At 34.7% G+C, this 20343-nt stretch overlaps 2 protein-coding genes across 2 annotated transcripts; both read left to right on the top strand.

The window, feature by feature from the left end:
- Positions 1-8787: 8787 nt before the first annotated feature.
- LOC138398129 (olfactory receptor 4F15-like) lies at positions 8788-9723 on the top strand. Its single transcript, XM_069492351.1, has one exon. It carries the CDS (start codon positions 8788-8790, stop codon positions 9721-9723), a length of 936 nt encoding a protein of 311 aa, XP_069348452.1.
- A 7828-nt stretch (positions 9724-17551) lies between these two features.
- LOC138377426 (olfactory receptor 4K3-like) lies at positions 17552-18463 on the top strand. The gene has a single exon (XM_069462334.1). The coding sequence runs from the start codon at positions 17552-17554 to the stop codon at positions 18461-18463; it is 912 nt and encodes a 303-aa protein (XP_069318435.1).
- The last annotated feature ends 1880 nt before the right edge of the window (positions 18464-20343 follow it).

Here is a 20343-nt window from a genome sequence, read left to right as displayed (position 1 = left end):
TAGAGGTTTGGTTAAGAAAGTAAATGGGAGCTTGTTTTTCTATTCTTGTGATACTTCACTTAGTAGAATGGGTTCCAGCTCTATCCAGGATAATACAAGAGGTCCTATATCAGCAGCACATGTACTCATCATCAAATTGGTTTTAACTGATCAACACTTAAGTGCACATATAGCAATAACATTCATCGGGTGTCGGGCAGATAGGAGAGGGGAGGAGGGGATGGGTACATACACACATAATGAGTGTGGTGCGCACCGTCTGGGGGAAGCTCTGACTCGGGTGGGGCAAGGGCAACATAAACATTTGTACCCCCATAATATGCTGCAATAAAAAAGAAAAATAAATAAAAGGCAATTACCATAATAAAAAAAAAAGAAAGTAAAGGGGAAACAAAGGTAACTATGTCTAATAAAGTAAGACAGCAAAATATCTTCAGGAAAAATCAACGTCCAACATTGTAATGTCTATTTATAAATTAAATATCATTTAGTAAAAAAGGAATGGCTATTAACAACTCATTAAATAAGCACCATTTAAAATTCTGTTGGAAGCGTATTCATGGACTATCCCAAGAAACACTGTAGCTGCTTTTTATCTCATTTATGCAATTAACAAGCATCACTATTTTAGAGATAGTAATATTAAGTAATATAATAATTAAATATATTGACAAAGGTCTATGCTAGAGTCATTGAATATTCAAATCCAATTATTTTCTGTTTCAAAATTCATGATTATAACCATTATAGCATACTGCCTCCTTTTTCTATTATTACTATAATGTACAAATAGAAGTTCACAGACCTATTTACCTTTTAACTTTTCTGAGCATTTTTACATATATTATCTCATTTATTCTTTATAACAAGACTGTGAATAGAAATGCAAAAATAGTCTTCCATAACACATGAAGAAATGAGGTTGTGACTTATCTGCAGTTAATAGCAGAAAGGGAACTGAATTATTATTCCCAGTCATGAATTCAGTCCAGTGTTCTTTTTATTCACAGATTGATGTTAGATATACTGAATGCCTGAAATATTGCTCAGAAAAACAATGTACGCAGATAAGAGGCCAAATGTCACACATTTGTCATAAGCATTTAATACAAGAACCTCATTTCAACATGTTGTTTTAACAAACTTGATTTTCGTTAATTAAATGACTTTTAATTATTCCCATTTTACTAAATTTTAGCCTAAGTTCTTCATAACACCTAAACTGGAGTGTTTAAAATGGCAACAAAATTAGTGGGTTAAATGTAACATACTCTTTTAAATCAAAAGTATATTTTTACCTAACATCACGTAAAAGGAAAGATGAATCTAAATCACGTATCATTTTGAAAAGAACTGTGCTAAACCAAACTGCGATTAAAACCTTAATTCATAATGCAAAATAATATTCCCTCATTTACCTTTTCTCAGTTTTTTTTTATTTCAGCATATTTTGGGGGTACAAAAGTTTAGGTTACATATATTGCCCTTGCCCCCTCTCTGAATCAGAGCTTCAAGCTTGTCCATTTTTTAATTTTCTTTCTTTTTATTGAGTTAAAATTCACATAACACGAAATTCATCATTTTAAGGATACAATTGAATGGCATTTAGTACATACACAACATGCATGCTGCAATATGCATATATAACCATCACCTCCATCAAATTCTAAAATATTTTCATCACCTTAAAAGGAAAGTCTAAATCCATTGAGCAGTCACTCCCAGTCCCCTCTTACCCTAGCCCTAAGCAAATGCTAATATGCTTTCCTGTCTGTATGGATTTATCTATTCTGGATATTTAATTTAAGTGGAATGAGTGCAATATGTGACCTTTACTGTCTGGAATCCTTCACTTAGCATGTTTTCAAGCTTCATCCATGTCGAAGTGTGTATCAGTACTCATTACTTTTGCATGGCTGATTAATATTCCATTGCATGGATATACCACATTTGTTTGTCCATTCCAGCTGAGGAATATCTGGATTGTTTCCATCTTTGGCTATTGTGGATATTGTTATTATGAACATTTGTGTACAAGTTTTTATTTGAATATCTGTTTTCAATTATTTTGGGTAAATATCTAGGAGTGGAATTGATAGGTCATATAGTAATTCTATGTTTAACTTTTTTTAGTGACTGTCATACGTTATCCAAAGTGGCTGTACCATTTTACATTCCCACTAGCAGTGTTCAAGGGTTTCAACTTCTCCACAACTCTGCCAACATTTATTTTCTGGTGTTGTTTTTTTTTTTAATAGACATCTTAATGAGTTTGAAGTGGTGTTACGTTATAGTTTCGATTAGCATTTTCCTAATGACTAATGTTGTTGAACATTTTTTCATGTACTTGTTGCTCATTTTTATATCTTCTTTGGCAAAATGTCTATTCAGGTTCTTTGCCCATTTTTAGCTGGGTTACTATATTTTATTCTTGAGTTGTAAGAATACTTTAAATATTCTGAATATAAGATCCTATTAGACATATGACAGCAAATATTTTCTCCCATTCTGTGGGTTGTCTTTTCACTTTCTTGATAGTATCCTTTGATGCACAATTTTTTGTTATTTTGATGAAGTCCAATTTACCTATTTTTTTCTTTTTTGCTGTACTTTCATTGTCATATCTAAGAATCCATTGGTATATCCATGATTAAGAAGACTTACCACTATGTTTTCTTCTGATAGTTTTATAGTTTTAGGTCTTCCCTTGAGGACTTTGGTCCTTTTAAGTTAATCTTTGTATGAGGTGTGAAGTACAGGTCCAACTTCATTCTTTTGAGTATGGATATCCAGTTGTCCCAGAACCGCTAATTGCAAAGACAATTCTTCTCCAATTGAACACCTTTGGCACCTTTGTCAAAAATTTGGCACCTTGTCAAGAATCAATTACTATACATGTATGGGTTTATTTCTGTAATCTCATTCTATTTCTAGTAGTCTCCCATTGTCCATGGTTTCACTTTCCTTGGTTTCTATAATTCATGGTGTCAGTTACCTGCAGTCAACCTCAGTCCAAAAATATTAAGATACTTTGAGACAGTGAGAGAGAGCTGGACATACCACATTCACATAACTTTTATTACAGCATATTGTTATATTTTATTATTAGTTGTTGTTAACCTCTTACCACGCCTAATTTATAAATTAAACTTTGTCATAGAAATGTATGTATAGGAAAAAAAACATAATGTATATAGGGTTTGGTACTGTCTGCAGTTTCAGGCATCCAGTGGAAGTCTCGGAACACATCCCCCATAGATAAGGAGATAATACTGTGTCTTTTCATTAATTAGACTCATGCCCACATGGTTTTACACTTAAACTATTCATTTTCAGGGCTCTGCTGAGTCAGGAAGGAAAAGTTCAAGTGGGCTCTTAAGTCATAAGAACAGCACAGTTGCAACATGAGCCAGCTGTCACCTGCCCATCTATATAACTCGTCAAACTTCTGCTGGGACTGGAACTGACATCTTAGTTCAATTTTATGTCATGGTAGAAACAAACCAAAAGGAAGAAAGCTAAATCTTCCCATGACAGAGAATATAAACATATTTTAAACTTCATTTTGTTACATTTTTAATCACTTTTTATTGTATTTTACTGGACTAACCTGAACCTCACTTTGAAAATGGTGCCTTATACGTGAGGACTCAATTTCCCCCAGGAGTAGAATAAGGAATCTTTCCAAATTTTTGGCTCTATTTAAGACACACAGCTGGAAAGTCTCCCAGCTCAGAGGCTACTCTATACACTATGACACACTGAGGACACATCCTCATCAACACTGGTCCCTGCAGAAAATAAATTGGACTTTATTTCAGGCTTAAGGTAGAATCTAGAGTGAGCTTTATCAGCCAAGTAGGATCTGGTTTCAGAGGTGATTCCTGTAGGGTAAGTGTTAATATATCACAAACTACCTGACTTTTGAAGTTTCACTTTCATCCCATCCACTAATTAAAGAATAATTTTTTCTGTAGCATTTTTTCCATACTTACCTATAAGCTGAAAGTTCAAAATATATTCTTTTGCTGATCTATTTAAAGGAAAAAAAATATGTGTTTTCTCTTCCAGCTAACCCCCTAGGACTTCTAGACTCCAATGTTTTTTACAGGTCATTCAACTTACTCTGATATTTTCTAATTTCTTTTGAATTTTGCTTGATCCACCATTTGATCAAAGTAGTAAATGCAGAAAAACTCAGTCATTAATAGGGTAAAATACATTCCAATCGGAAAATAAACAATGATGATGAAATAATTTTATTGTAAACATGAACTTCTTTTTCTATCATTATTACCTTTTTAAATTTGTTTATATCTGGATTCTCTTCATAGAATAAAAGACCTTATTATAGAAACCTTATCTTTTTTCTTAGTTTTCTCAAAATCAAGATTCCTACCAGAAGCCATTTCTAATAGGGAACTTATATTGGAAACTTTGGAGTTGGACAGATCTGCATTTATATTTTTAGCTGTATGGCTAGAAAAATCAATTTTTCACAACTGCAAAATGAAAATAAATGTTATGATGATTAAAATATAATTTTGTAAAACACTTAACACAGACCTGCTACATAATATGTGTGAGTTAATAAACATTTTAATCTTCCAGTTTCTAGCCTAAAAAAATGGAAAGGAAAAATTAGAGAGATGGAAATGAAGAGAGACACAGGAAGAAAGGGGGAAAAAGGGAAGCAAGGTAAGAAGGAAAAAAGGAAGAAAGGAAGTGAAAAAAGAAAGAATTATTTGACTTTCTGTCTTAGAGACTATTTTTTCACTAAGGTTAATATAAATAATGTAAATGAATAGTTTAGGAGTCATTAAACTTAGAATTTACATGTTCTGCCATGAATAACCATAAGGAATAAAAGTAGCTTTAATATGTCTATCATATAAGCTGTCTCAGAAATGAAAGCTCTCTTGTCAATGAAGGACAATGGCCAATGAATGTATTGAGTAGATGTTGATCATTAATTCCCAGTTCTGCTAATTTATTTTATTCCTAAATATAAAATCTATTTATAACTATGTGTCTTGAACAATGATGAAGAATGTAAGAGGGAGTTAATTTCTTTTTTTTTTTTTTTTTTGAAGTTGAATGAGGGAGTTAATTTCTTTGTGTTTCTCATTCCTTGAAGCTGCTGAGGGTGAAACCTGAGCTACAAAGGTAAGAAGGATATCGACTCTTTAACTTTTCAGCATCTGTTTACATAATTATCCTCTCCTCTTTTTTTACTCCCCACAATCTATTTCTCCTTTTTCTCCCTTTTTCCTTTGTTAATTCTCTTTATTTGATCGATTGTCACTTATACTGTCTGATATCCTTAAGGTCTTGTTCTCAGAGTTAAAATTATATTAGGATCTGAAAATAAAATAATCTTCAAAGTGCGAATCTCTTTGTTAAAATACTGTGTGAAGTATCTTGAATTGTCCATCTCTTTTCTCTCTGAAGATTAGGATCATGAAAACGAAATTAATGTCTACGTCTTGGTTATATCATACCTACTGATACAACATGAGAAAGCATGCCAGCTTTATGTTTGCCAGAGGAATTCAATCACTATTCCCAATCTGAAAAGTTTGTCTATTTATTTCCTTTTCAAAATGATTCCATGAAGTAGGATTGCTATGACACAGTTAAAAGATTTTTTGCTTCTATCACTCCACTGCCCTGTGGGATGATTGCACACTGCACATTCCCATCAGCTGAGACTGGGAAGCACTACTTCCTTCTCTAATCCCACAGCAACAGCAGCTTTAATAATTTTGTTTAGGAAATAATACAAAAATAAAATCTACTTTTTGAATTTAAAGTAAATGTAGAAAGGCTTTTATAACTTCAAGTTTAAAAATTAATTTATATTGATTTTATTAAAATTGTATAATTTCACATTTAAGATTTATATCAACTAGAACTTGTTTTGCTATAAAATGTATGGTAAGATACTTAAAATTTTACGATTCTGATGTTGACCTACAGGTTTAACAACCATAGAATGCCATGATTTGGGAGAGATAAACCTTTATTTTCCCACATACTTGTAATGTCTTCTTTATCAAATACTAAATTCCCTAATATGTATCTAATTCTTATTATGTTTTTGTTCCATTTATCTGTTCAATTTTAGTCAAATTAATCACTATTTAGTTATTATAGGTTTATGATACATTCTGATATATTTATAGAAAGCATTCTCTTGTCTCCCGCAATTTCCATTACAATTTCTTTTTAAAATTTAAAATTTCCCTGAGTTCTTCTGTTTTTTTAGAGAAAAGGTGCCGCTCTGTCACCCAGGTTTTAGTGCAGTGGCATGATCATAGCTCACTGTAGCCTCAAAATCCTGAGCTCAAGTGATCTTCCTGCCTCAGCCTTCCGAGTAGCCAAGAACACAGGCACATGTGCCACCATGCCCTGCTAAAATTTCCCCAAGTTTTGAAGTAAATAGAGGCAAAGAGTGCATTCAATAGTCTTTTCAATTGCCAAGATGGGAAAATATGTAGACTGAAAGAAAAAAAAATTCAGAAATATTTGAAAGTGAAAATTGTATGCCTGGAGATGGAATGTAAAGGACAGACAAGAGTGCCACACAGGAGTCTACCCCGGATATCTAGGAGAATGGTAGTGATATTTATCAGGGCATTGGAGTAGATTACAAAATGATGAGCTCATGTCCCATGTGTTAACTTGAAGGCGAAGATCGATTGCACTCTATAAAGTAAACTTTAAACTTAAAAACAAAGTTTTACCACATACAATTTTGGATATATTACTCTGGAGTCCAGGGATAAAGCTACACATTTAGAATTCAATGTGTTGGTACCATTTAAAATCAGTAACCTAGTATTTAATAAAAAACAAATACGCCAGAGCTCTCACACCAAAAATTAAGGATAAGCAGAGGGACAACCATCACTGTGTGTTAGTGAAAGACATAAAGAAGTCAGAAACGTAGGAGAATAATTAGGGCAGAGGTGTCAAGAAATGGTCAGATTGCCTTCAGCTGCAATTACAGAAAATCTGGTTTATAATGAATCAAACAAACTACAGTTTGTTTTTCTCAGATTAAGGAAGAAATCTGAAAAGAGATCATTGCTGGTTTTGGTGAAGTAGCTCAACATGCTTTTGGGTCCTAGGTCCTTTCTAAATTTTCACTGTTATTTCTAGTACATGAGTTGTAGAAATTCGTGGTGGCCACACCCTCAGAAATAACAATAGCATTAAACACATTTAAAAACAGACCAGGAAAATATCATCTCTACATGAAAGTCTGTCCTTTAATTTGAGAAGGAAAGTCCTCCAGAGAAGACATTGGTTTATAACTCATTGAACAGTTCTGGGTCATATGCCTGATATTTGATGAATCTATGGCCAATGGAAATCGGACTATAGCAACTGGTTTAGAAAAATTATATAATATACTCCTGATCTGAGATAAGGCTACTCTCTTCTAAAATAGAGAGATTTCAGCCCACAGCTTGAACAAATAGAGTTTCTGTTGGCAAGAGGTAGGAAGAGAAATGACTTTGTAGAAGCCAAGAAGTCAAGGGCAGAAGTAGTTACAGAAACAAGGCCATCATAAACAGGATCAAATACTACAGGGAGATCAAGAACAATGATCATTGAACACTGATCATTGTGTGAGGTATTCAGAATCCAGATTTTCTTTCTATAAAAAAGGCATCTGTGGAAACTGAATTGTTTTGATTTATTGGATGAACAAAAAGTAAGGATTGCCAATTAAGGACTGGGAAGAGAAAAGAGTAATTAGGAGATTTGATTCTTCAAAAAGAAAGTTTACTATGTTAATAGGTAAAAGGATGCAAAAAGTTGAAGCAAGTTTAACTGAAGGATATTTGGGGAATATCCAGGGTATACTTGAAGGGGTGGTCCTTAAAGAGCAGAGCATTGTGGTTGAGAGCATGGATTACAGGATTCTATATGTCTGGATATAAGTCCTGGCTCCAACACTTGATCCTCCTGAGACTCAGTTTCTTCATTTATATATGGGTCTAATAAAACAGTATTTATATATTGAATTTTATGAGATTTAAAAGAGACAGCATGCTTAGAACAAAGCTCTCCATGGAAGAACATAAGTATTATCTATTAATATTATCATTATTTAAATAACATTTTTATTTACTAACAGATATTTAGTCTTGTCCATAATTTATTGAATATTGAGGTCCATGCACACACCATAGTAATAACATGTCATGACCTAAACATTATGAACAATCTCAGTCTGTGCACCTGACCTCCATAGTAAATTATACAAACAAAAACCAAACATACACATAAAGTGAAATGTGTTGAACAGTTTTTGACTAAAAATCTTTAGCTCACCAGTGCAATAAGAAATTCATCTAAGGATAATTTTCAACCTAGTAGAAGAGCATTAATGGTGAGTAATTGCTGTTACCTAAGATTATTATGGTGGAACAACACCTAGGCAAGTGGCCAAGGAAAATGTCTAGAAATCCTTGGGAGGCAAAATAAAACAAAATAAAAAGTCTGATAATGTAATATGAAGGGAAGTAATCCCACTTGCCTCTACCTAATATATTTATAATTTTCTTTCTCTATTATAGAATCACTCTCCTGAGCACCATAATTCTTTTGTTTCCTTTATTTTTTCTTATCTAATTTAATGATTTCTAATTCTCAAATATGCAACCCACAGAGCACACTGGCAGGATGAATGGGGAATACACTTGAGTACCACTCATTCTGACTTATCATTTTCTATCCTCAGGTGGTTTGAAATCAGCTCTTTTGCCCACATCAATGGATGGACTAAATGACTCCTTGGTTTCTGAGTTTGTGTTGCTGGGACTGTCTACTTCGCAAGGAACAAAAGTTTTTCTCATGTTGACATTCTCCTTGCTCTATTTAGGGATCATCCTGGGAAATCTCTTCATTGTGTTTTTGGTAATTGCTGATTCTCACCTACAGTCCCCTATGTACTTCCTGCTGGCCAACCTGTCCTTCAACGATGTGTGGGTTTCCTCTACCACCATTCCCAAGATGATCTCAGACCTTTCAAATGAGTACAGAATAATTTCTTTTCAAGGTTGTATGACTCAGATATGCTTCATCCACATCATGGGAGGAGTGGAGATGGTGCTGCTCATAGCCATGGCATTTGACAGGTACACGGCAATCTGTAAGCCTCTCCACTACTTGAATATTATGAGCCCTAAAAGATGTGTTTCCTTTGTAGTCACTGGCTGGGTAACTGGGGTGATCCACGCTATGTCTCAATTTGCTTTTGTTATAAACCTGCCTTTTTGTGGCCCTAATAAAGTAGACAGCTTTTACTGTGATTTTCCCAGGATCATAAAACTTGCTTGCACAGAGGGAGCCAAGTTTGAGTTCGTTGTTGCTGCCAACAGTGGGTTCATGAGCATGGGCACCTTCTTTCTGCTCATCCTTTCCTATATCTTCATTTTGGCCACTGTCTGGAAACGTTCTTCAGGAGACTTATCCAAGGCCTTTGTCACTTTGTCAGCTCACATCACCGTGGTTGTACTTTTTTTCACCCCTTGCATGTTTCTCTATGTGTGGCCTTTCCCCACATCATCAATTGACAAATATCTGTTCATTGCTGACTTTGCTATCACCCCTGCTTTGAATCCTGTCATTTATACATTAAGGAACAAAGATATAAAGATTGCAATACAAAGATTGAGCAAACGTGGACATTATGACAGATTTTGCTGACCAGATCTGTATTTGGAGCTCTAAAACTGTACATCCACCTATGTATTGAATATGTCCTATTAGATATTTGCCATTTAGCATGGCTAACTGGGCATACCATCTACCTACTTAGCATATGTCTTCTACTCCTATAGTGCATTTATTCATTGCTTTTACTACCATGGGAAATGTGAATCCACAATGATATTATATTGGTTATTTTAGCAGACCTCAGCAATATCTACAAATAATTTTTTGTAATTTAACTTGTGGCCATTTGACCATAAGATATAATGACATCCCTTATGCTTCCCATACGGTTTGCAAATAAGCTGAAAACTCGCTTTGGTGAATGTCAAGAATCATCATATAGAATGGTTGGTTATATACGTAGGACTAGGAGCTCTACTTGGTTACTTAGGTTGGGTTTCCGCAGAAGAAGATTCAAAGACAAACTTTAAGTGCAGGTAGTTTACTTCAAGGCTAATTTTTGGAATCATCAATGAGGAAGTAATACTGAGAAGGGAAGGATGCTTATGTTGAGAAACACACGTGGGATGCAAGCCTACTGTGGCCCTCTAGTAGACCGTATAGACTCTGTGATTTAGAATTGTGTCAATTGAAGGGCAAGGTGTCTGGAATATTTAATAATTTTTAAGAAATGCATTAATTCTTGGCATGTCCAGTCTGTCTCACATAAAATATTCTGTGTGCACTCTAGGAAGCCAGAGATAAGCTATCAGATAGACTTTTGGGTGCTTATAATAAAGAATCATCACCAATAAAAGTAAAGGACAGCCACCTAATATTGCTATGTTACCTAGAGAAGTGCAAATTAAACTTTTTTTGCTCCTAATTTACATAATATTAACTGGTAAGTAAGCATAAATAATTCTGTCACCTAAAATATTTCTCTATTTCTCTGCTTTCAATAAGTCTCACAAAAACAGTAGTTCAAGGTGGCCACTCAGCCATGGGTTCAGCAAGTCAGTGATCAGCCTGGGGTTTCAGCTACCACAGCCGGCCATCATCTTCCACCAACACAAGTCATATGACTTCTGTCACAAAGGAATTTGACATCTTAGCTCCAATACAGAAACTATAGCTAAAAGCCGGGAGCAATGGCTCATACCTGTATCCTAGCACTCTGGGAGGCCGAGGCTGGAGGATCACTTGAGCTTAGGAGTTTGAGATCAGCCTGAACAACAGTGAGACCCCATCTCTGCTAAAAATAGAAAAAATTAGTCTGGCATGGTGGCACACACTTGTAGTTCCAGCTACTTGGGAGTCTGAGGCAGAAAAATTGCTTGAACCCAGGAATTTGAGGTTTCAGTGAGCTATGATGACACCACTGCACTGCCTGGGTGGCAGAGCAAGACTCTGTCTCAAAAATATTAAAAAAAAAAAAAAAATTTTAAAAAACTATAGCTATAGATCAAAATAAATTAAGATTGTTTCACCCCCCCACAAAAAGAAATCAAATCAACAGAAGTGTATTTTAAAATTCTACTCTACTTCCATCTCTAGAATCATTGTAATTGATTCACTTTGTATCTTTGCTTCTGAATTTGAGAAAAGGCTCCCTATCAGATGATGCTCAACTTATGGAAACTCAAAAACTAAGAGTCTCCACAAAACAGGGCATAGATAGTCTGTCCATAAACGTTGACAACACTCACAACACAGAGTTCTAGACTTGCTCACCCCAGAAGCTATTCTCCACAGTAAATATACTCCACACCAAGGATAATGAATGCTCTTAGTAACAATATCCAAACAAAAATTATATTGTTTCATTGGATTCTACCTGTTTTGAAATGTAGTTGGAATTTGAAATCAGCTTTATGCATCAAGTGTAATCTGATCACAAATAATGATGATTCCAAGCTGAGATAAATCTTATATGCTGTACCAAGTTCTTAACATGTCCCTTACCTCCCTTTCTTCTTCACATTTAAACCAAATTTCAGAGAAGTTTAATATCAACTTTCTGTATATAAACACTAGGATTTTCTGGAAGTCTTGTAACTCTTCCAGAGACCTTCAGGGGGTTTGTTTTTAGCTAATTCCTGGGTCTGACTTCTGGACTCTCTGGAGCAAAGAACCTTCCAGCACCAAGTGGGATGCCTTCTACACAGTTCCAGAGCTCCCTAGGGATCAAGATTCAGGAGCCCCATTCTCATATCATAATCCATAGTCCTCCCCTATTAAGGGATGGCTATGGGCAGAGATATATAATGGTATTTAATAGATATTTCTGAATAAGAAATCGATTACTAACAGTATTGTTGGTTAACAATTTGTGTGAGGAAGAATCTTAACCATATGGAAGGAAGTTTCCAAAATGCTATGAAAATCAGTTATTTGCCATGGAAACCAAGGCTTTAGAATTTAACAAAGTCAGAAGGCACCACAGAAGTAAGAGTCAGAAAACATTAAATGTGGACTATAGTCATGCTGCTTTCCAGCTCTGTGACTTCCAACAAATTACGTTCACAGAGATACAACCTCTCACCTCTAAGATTTATTTCATGGAATTTTTGTGAAAATTAGGTCAGACGATGTGAGTAGTAACTCCTTGCATGCGAGGTATATTCACATTCATATTTTTACTCCCGATTTAGTGAGTATTCTGCCTTGAAATATTTGAGGATAAAAATTAATATTTAGAACCTGAATATTACCTTTCCCACTTGAACATCTTATTCTTATTAAAAGTATTTGCCATGATATTCCCATTCTGCCTAATAATATTAATTGAGGTTTATAGTTTTATTAATACCCTGATATATAAATCAACACAAAATATTAGTAATAGCTTTCAAGGAAAGTAGCGAGGGTGAGAAAGCAGGCATGGGCTTTGATATAATCCACAACACTCAGGATCTCTTTCATCTGATGTGTCCTGTTGTGAATAGGCTATGTGCTATGAAAACGTTCAATAAATTCTTTTGACTTCACTAGAGAAAACTAGGTCATCCAAAATTAGAACTTCTGAAATTTTCAAATTCCAGTCTTATGTTCCAAACGTTGCCACCTAAAGGCCCTGTTTAAGGCAGAATACCTCTGGTTTTACACAGTATGACGGAGAGAAAACCTTTAAACAACTGCACCAACACTAATGATAAATATGCTTATAGACTTTTTTATATGGATATTGGCCATTCATTTCATCTTTTTGAAAGACTTAAGAAGACTTATATCATTAAATATGCAATAAACCATTTGACCAAGCAAACTCACTCTCAGGTATTTGCCAAGTGAAATAAAAACTTATGTAACGTAAGTGCATGAATGTTCACATCGTTTTATTTTTAATCAAGAAATATCAGACACAACCCTAATATCCTAAGGTATAGAGTGGATAAATATAGAGTGGTTCATCCATATAATGTAATACTACTTAGCAATAAAAAGAATCTACTGATACATGCAACAACATTGATGAATCTCAAGTGCAGAGTGAAGAAAGCCAGATTCAAAAGGTAACATACAGTATGATTCTGGAAATGCAAATTAAAGCCACAAGGAGATACCACCGTATACCTGTTAGGATTTCTATTATCCAAAAGAAGAGACAAAGAGTGTTGGCAAGGATGTAGAGAAAAGAGAACCTTTTTATAATATTGGTGGAAATGTAAATTACTACAGCAATTATGGATAATTGCTATTACGGATAGTAGTATTGATGATTATCAAAAAATTAAAAATAGAACTACCATATGACTCAGCAAGTCCTCTGTTGTATGTATACCCAAAGAAATGAAATCAGCACCTTGTAGAGATATCTGCTCTCCTATACTCCCATGTTCATTGCAGCATTATTCACAATAGCCATGATATGGAAACAACCTAAGTGTTCACCAATGGATGAATGGATAAAGAAATTATGATATATATATGGATATACATATAGACACACACACACACACACACACACACACACACACACACAGGAGTAATATTCAGCCTTACAAAAGAAGTATATAGCACCATTTGTGACAACAGGGATGAACCTGGAGACATTATGCTAAATGAAATAAGTCAGACACAGAAAGAAAAATACTATATGATCTCACTTATATGTGGAATCTTGGGGAAAAAAAGCTGAATAAACAAATAGAAACAAAATAGAATTGTTGTTACCAGAGGCAGGGAGGGAGGGGAAATAGAGAGAAGTAGCTCAAGCTTGATAGTTGTTACAATCCAAGAGTGGATAAGAGTGGGAAGGAGAGATAAGGGGGCCTTCATTATTTGCTCCAAATGTATCTCATGAATTATTTGAATCTTATTAAATTAGGCTGTATTAATGTATTATCTCTTAATAAAGTATGAATTGGAAACTATCCTTCCATTATCTTTTCATCACTTAGAGAAATGTTCAAAATATGGTTTTACACTCAAACTGTTTATTTTCAGAATTCTGCTCAAGGAAGCCCTTAGAATGATGAAACCTAAATGTTCCTTTGAGTCATAGGAATCAGAGGTTCAAGCAGGCCCTTAAGTCATGAGCACAGCTGCAACAAGCCCATGATAAGCCGGATGTCACCTGCCCATCTATGTAACTAATGTAACTTCTGCTGGGACTGAGATCTTAGTTCAGTTTTATGACATGGTAGATACAGACTAAATAGAAGAGTGTCATATCCTCCTAACAAACAGAATAATAGAACCATTTTGTTTTTGACAACTTCATTCAGTTATAATTGATATACAATAACTGTACATATTTAAAATGTACAACTTGATGAGTTTGGAGATATGTAAACACTTATCATGACCACAACCAAGATAATAGACATATCCAACACCTCCCAAAGGTTCCTTCTGTCTCTTTGTTTTTGTTTGTTTTTGTGTGCAGTTTTTTGAGTTAAGGTTTATTTTCATTCTTTGGTTTTTTGGTTTTGGTTTTTGTAGAAACACTTAACATGAAATGGGCCCTCTTAACAGATTTTGAAGTATACAATACCATATCGTTAACTATAGGCACCATGTTGTACAGTAGGTCTCTAGAACTTATTCGACTGAATTTTTATACACATTGAATGCCTCCCTATCCCCCTCCCCCAGCCCTTGGAAATCACTATTATATTCGCTACTTGTATGAGTTTGGCTATCTTAGATACCTCACATAAGTGGAATCATGCAGTATTTGTCTTACTGATTGGTTTATTTCACTTAGTATAATGTCCTTAAAGTCCATCTATGTTGCTGCAAATGACAGAATTTCCTTCTTTTTTAAGGTGGAACTATACTCTATTGTATGTATATACCACATTTTTTCTACTGAGTCATCTGTCCATGGACACTTAGGAAGTTTCAATATATTGCCTATTGTGAATAATTCTGCAATGAACATGGAAGTTCAGATATCCCTTTGACATACTAATTTCATTTCCTTTGGATAGATACCCAGTGGTGGGATTGCTAAATCATAGGGTAGCCCTGTTTTTAGTTTTTTGAGGAACCTCCCCACTATTTTCATAGCTGCTGCACCATTTTACATTGTCACCAACAATGTACAAGTGTTACGATTTCTCCACATCCTGGTTAATACTTTTTGTCCTTCGTTTACACTTTCTCATTTTACATTTTTAGTTGTATTTATCTAGTCTAACTTGAACCTAACATTGAAAAGGATGTAGTGTTACATTATGTCTTCAATTTAGGGAAAGTTGAAAGCTAAGGATCCCTGAGGAGAATGAAAGCAAAATTGTTTCCAAACTCTTGGCTCTATCTAAAAACACAGAGCTGGAAAGTTTCCATGCCAGAGGCTACACATTACAGTATATATGTGCCATGCTGGAGTACATACTTTGTCACCAACACTGGTCACTGCAGAAAACAAATTGGACTTCATTTCAGAGTTAAGATGGAATTTAGAGTAAGCGTTATCCACCAAGAAGAATGCGGTTTCACAGGTGATTCCAGTACGGTAAGTATATTACAACCTACCTGATTTTTGAACTTTCACTTTCATCTCACCACTAATTTAAGAATAATTTTTTATGTAGCATTTTTCCATACATATTGATCTAAGAGTTCTAAATGTGTTATTTAGTTGATATACTTAATGAAAATATTTTAGATTTTCTCTCCCAACTTATATCTGGGATTCTTACAGTACAGTCTCACACACTAACAAAAAGCACTATTCTTCTACAGTCTTAGAAGTTCCCAGATGCCAAGATTTGGGAAGAATCATTTTTCTAAGCCATTCAATTTACCTTAATATTTTCTAAGTTTATTTGGATTTGGGTGGTTCTACCACTTGATCAAAGTAGTAAATGTAAAAAAACTTAGTCATTAAGATTAAGTACATTCCAATCTGAAGACAAACAATGACATTGAAATGGTTTTAATAAAACATAAACTTCTTTTTTTGTTGTAATTGGCCATTTAAACTTGTATCTGGATTACCTCTTTATAAAACAAAATGTCTTATTTCACAAATCTTAGTAATTTTCTTAGTCTCCTCAAACTCAAGATTCCTATCAGAAGCTGTTTCTAGTAGGGAAGTTATCTTGGAGGCTTTGAAGTTAGACAGCCCTCAGTCCAGATTCTTGCTTTGCCACTTTTGGCTGCATGACTTGGGAAAATAAAGCTTTCAAATCTGCAGAATGGAAATAAATGTTGTAATTAATAAAATATAATGTTGGTAAAGTGCTTCACACAGACCTGGTACATCCTATGTGCTAGTTAGTCAACTTTTTAAATCTTTCAGTTTCTAGCCTGAAATGGGTAAAGTAAAAAAAAGAGAAAGGGAGGTAAAGAAAGACAAAGGAAGACAGAAAGGGAGAAAAGAAGAAAGGAAGAAAGGGGAAAGGAAGAAAAGGAGGGAGTAAGGAAGGACAGAATGAAGGAACGAGGGAGAGACGGAGGGAGAGAAAGAGAAAGAAATAGAAAAAAGGACTTGTTTTTCTTGCTTATGGAAAATATAAATATTTCCATGGAGGTCAATTTAAAAAATATAGACGAATAATTTAAACACAAATGAACTTAGAATTTATATTTTCTCCCACAAAGGACAGTCATGACTAAAAGTAGCTTTCAAATATCTATCATTTAAACTAGTCTCAAAAAAGAAATCTGCCTTAATAGTGAGAGTCAAGGGCAAGTCAATGTATCACAATAAATGGCATTGCTCAGGCCATGGAATATATGATTTTGTGGAAATAACTTCTCACAGGAAATTCAAAATGCAGGGAACTATGTAGTGCTAGAAATGTGTAGTCAGCATCTGGAGTCTCCTTTAGAATATAAACATCCTTTCTTAAGTCATTTAATGAATAGTTTTTCCCATCTTTGTAATCAACTTTGGTTCAATTCAGTCTCTTCATTCATTCCACTTAGCAATAGATTTATTTCTAAGAACCTTGTGTTTTTATCAGAAATGTAGCATTACATTATTGCCCTGGATTTACCCTGGTAAAATAAAAAGCCTCCTAATATACTTCACAGCTATGCACTAAAGATAGGTCTTTCTGATTCCCTGAAGGAGAGGTAGATTCAAGGCTTGAAGAAATTGTTTATGAAAAACATTTACTTCTGACAGTTTTAACCAGATAATACATTTTTGATACCCCTAAGAAATATAATTCTAAAGGGCAAATTTTTTGACCTACCTTCTACACTGAACTCCCCTTCTTAGCCACAAGGCTGTGAACAGATCTAAATTCAAGAAATATTTATTGTCAATTTTGAATTTAGTAAAATGCTAAAATTTCAATTTTGTACACAAGACATATTTATCTACTCACTAGTACCTGACAATAAGTTTTTCTTTCTATTCCAGAAGTTCTCAGTTCATCTCTTTTTCTTTGGGTCCCATTAGAATATATTGTACTAAATGGAAGAAACAAACCAGTCTGCTGTGTCTGAGTTTATTTTTCAGGGACTTTGTAATTCAAGGAAGCTCCAGACACTCCTCTTGTTGCCATTTTCTATACTTTACCTGATGACTGTTGTGGGTAACCTCCTTGTCGTGCTATTAATCATCAATGACCACCGTCTCCATTCCCCCATGTACTTTCTCTTAGCCAACCTCTCATTTGTTGATTTCTGCCTTTCCTCAGTAACTACCCCTAAACTGATCACAGACTTTCTAAAGGATAATAAGACCATTTCCTTTGGGGGCTGCATGAGTCAGATCCTTTGTGTGCATTTCTTCGGAGGGGGTGAGATGGTGCTTCTTGTGACAATGGCCTATGACCGTTACGTGGCCATCTGCAAGCCACTCCATTACTCCAGCATCATGAACAGACAAAAGTGCATCGGGCTAGTTTTGATATCATGGATCATTGGCTTTCTGCATGCCATGAGTCAGCTGGCAATGATTTTGGATCTGCCCTTCTGTGGACCCAAAGTAGTGGACAGCTTTTTCTGTGATATCCCTTTGGTGATCAAACTAGCCTGCATGGATACTCAGACTTTGGGAATAGTGATAAATGCTGACAGTGGGGTTTTGGCAACAACTTGCTTCATTCTCTTGATGATCTCCTATACTTATATCCTATTAAGTGTCCGCCTTCACTCTAAAGATGGAGCATCGAAAGCACTCTCTACCTGTACTTCCCACATCACAGTGGTGGTGCTTTTCTTTGGACCCTGCATCTTCATCTATCTGTGGCCACTCAGCATTACTTGGGTGGACAAGTTTCTTGCTGTGTTTTACACAGTGATCACACCTCTCCTGAATCCAGCTATTTATACACTGAGAAATCAAGAGATTAAAAATGCCATGAAGAGGCTGACAAACTAGCATATGGATTCAAGGAATTATTGTTAGGTATATCATGAAATCAGAAAATCCACTGTGTGCACCTCAGTGTGACCACATTTTTGACCTGTAAACTGAACTGAGAATATTACTTATTCATATCTGTAAGCTTGAGTAGTCCTAGATGTATGGTTTATGTTTTCTTCATTATGAGAATAAGCTCAAAAATCCAACACTTAGATACTTAGCGAGAATAGTAATTTGCATAAATATACCTATGTATATGTTCAAAAATTACTAGATGATAATGATAATGGTAACTATATAAATAATTTCCACTATTTATTAAACACCACCTGTGTTCTAAACACTGTGCAAAGCATTTTACCTGGATTATGTATTACTTACAAAATCTCTTTGAGTTAGTTATCATTATTCCATTTCTAAAATACATGACATATCCATTCTAATTCTTACTTAGCTAGAGCGTATACTAAAGATATTTCAGTGGTCTACATCTACTTAGAAAACAAAATGATAAATGGATCACTTATGTGCACATATGGAAGTAACATTCATTGGGTGTTGGGCAGGTGGGAGGGGAGAGGAGGATGGATGGATAAATTCACATCTAATGGGCGCAGTTTGCACTGTGTGGAGGATGGGCACACTTGTAGCTCTGACTTGGGCAGTGCAAAGGCAATATATGTAATCAAAGCATTAATATAATATTCTGAAATTTTAAAAAATGCTCACCATCACTAATTATCAGAGAAATGAAAATTAAAACTATAATGAGATATCATCTTACCTCAGTCAGAATGCCTGTTATTAAAATGTCAGAAAATAAGAGATGTTGGCAAGGATGCAGATAAAGGGGAATGTTAATTCACTGTTGGTGGAAATGTAAATTATTACAACCTCTATGGAAAAGAGCATGGATATTTCTCAAAGAATTAAAAATAAAACTACCATTCAATTTAATAATCCCTCTACTTGGCACGTACCCAAAGGAAAAGAAATAATTATATTTATCACAGCACTATTTACAGTAGCAAAGATATGGAATCAACCTAAATATTCATAACAGATAATTTGACAAAGAAAATGTGATATATATACCCAATGGAATACTATTCTTGTCTTTCACAGCAACATGGATGGAATTGTAGGCCATTATCTTAAGTGAAACAAGTAGACACAGGAAGACAAATATCACATATTCTCACTCATAAACGAGAGCTAAATAATGTGTACATGTGGATGTAGAGTGTGGAATAATGATAGACAATGGAGATAAGAAGGGTGAGGGAATGGGAGGGGGATGGATGATGAGAATTTACTTAATGGGTATGATGTGCATTATTCAGGTGATGAAAACCCTAAAAGCCCTGACTTGGCCGCTATGCCATCTATGCAGTAGCAAAGCTGGACTTGTACCCCATAAATTTATATAAAAAATAAACTCCAAGTGAAATTTTGAGTTTATATTTGCTCTAATGGCACTTCCATATTTTTCAAATATCAATTCATTATTTCTCAAAATTCTAAGTGAAATGAGCAGTTAAAGATACATAGTGGTAGTTGGTCTTTAACCTGATATTGATTCAAAACAGAATCAGTGATTTTGGTAACGTCCAATAATTCAATGAACATCTAAAATCTCAAATTTGAGAAAATATCAAGTCCACATAATTACTGCTCATCACATGAAATTTTTCCATCTTCTTGTTATTGTGTTCTGCATTTGGTGATACTTAACCCTTGGGAAAAGCAATGTGCATCAAAGACCTAGTTTCTATAGAAAGCAAATAATGGAGTGAATACTGGTCATTATTCCAAGTTCTGCTAATTGGTTTCATTCCCAAAGATAAGAGCTATTTATAACTATGTGTCTTGAGATGTAATAATAAATCTAAAAA

Source organism: Eulemur rufifrons, chromosome 2, assembly GCF_041146395.1.
Source record: "Eulemur rufifrons isolate Redbay chromosome 2, OSU_ERuf_1, whole genome shotgun sequence".
In the NCBI taxonomy this organism is placed as follows: domain Eukaryota; kingdom Metazoa; phylum Chordata; class Mammalia; order Primates; family Lemuridae; genus Eulemur; species Eulemur rufifrons.
This window is presented reverse-complemented; position numbering and strand designations above follow the sequence as displayed.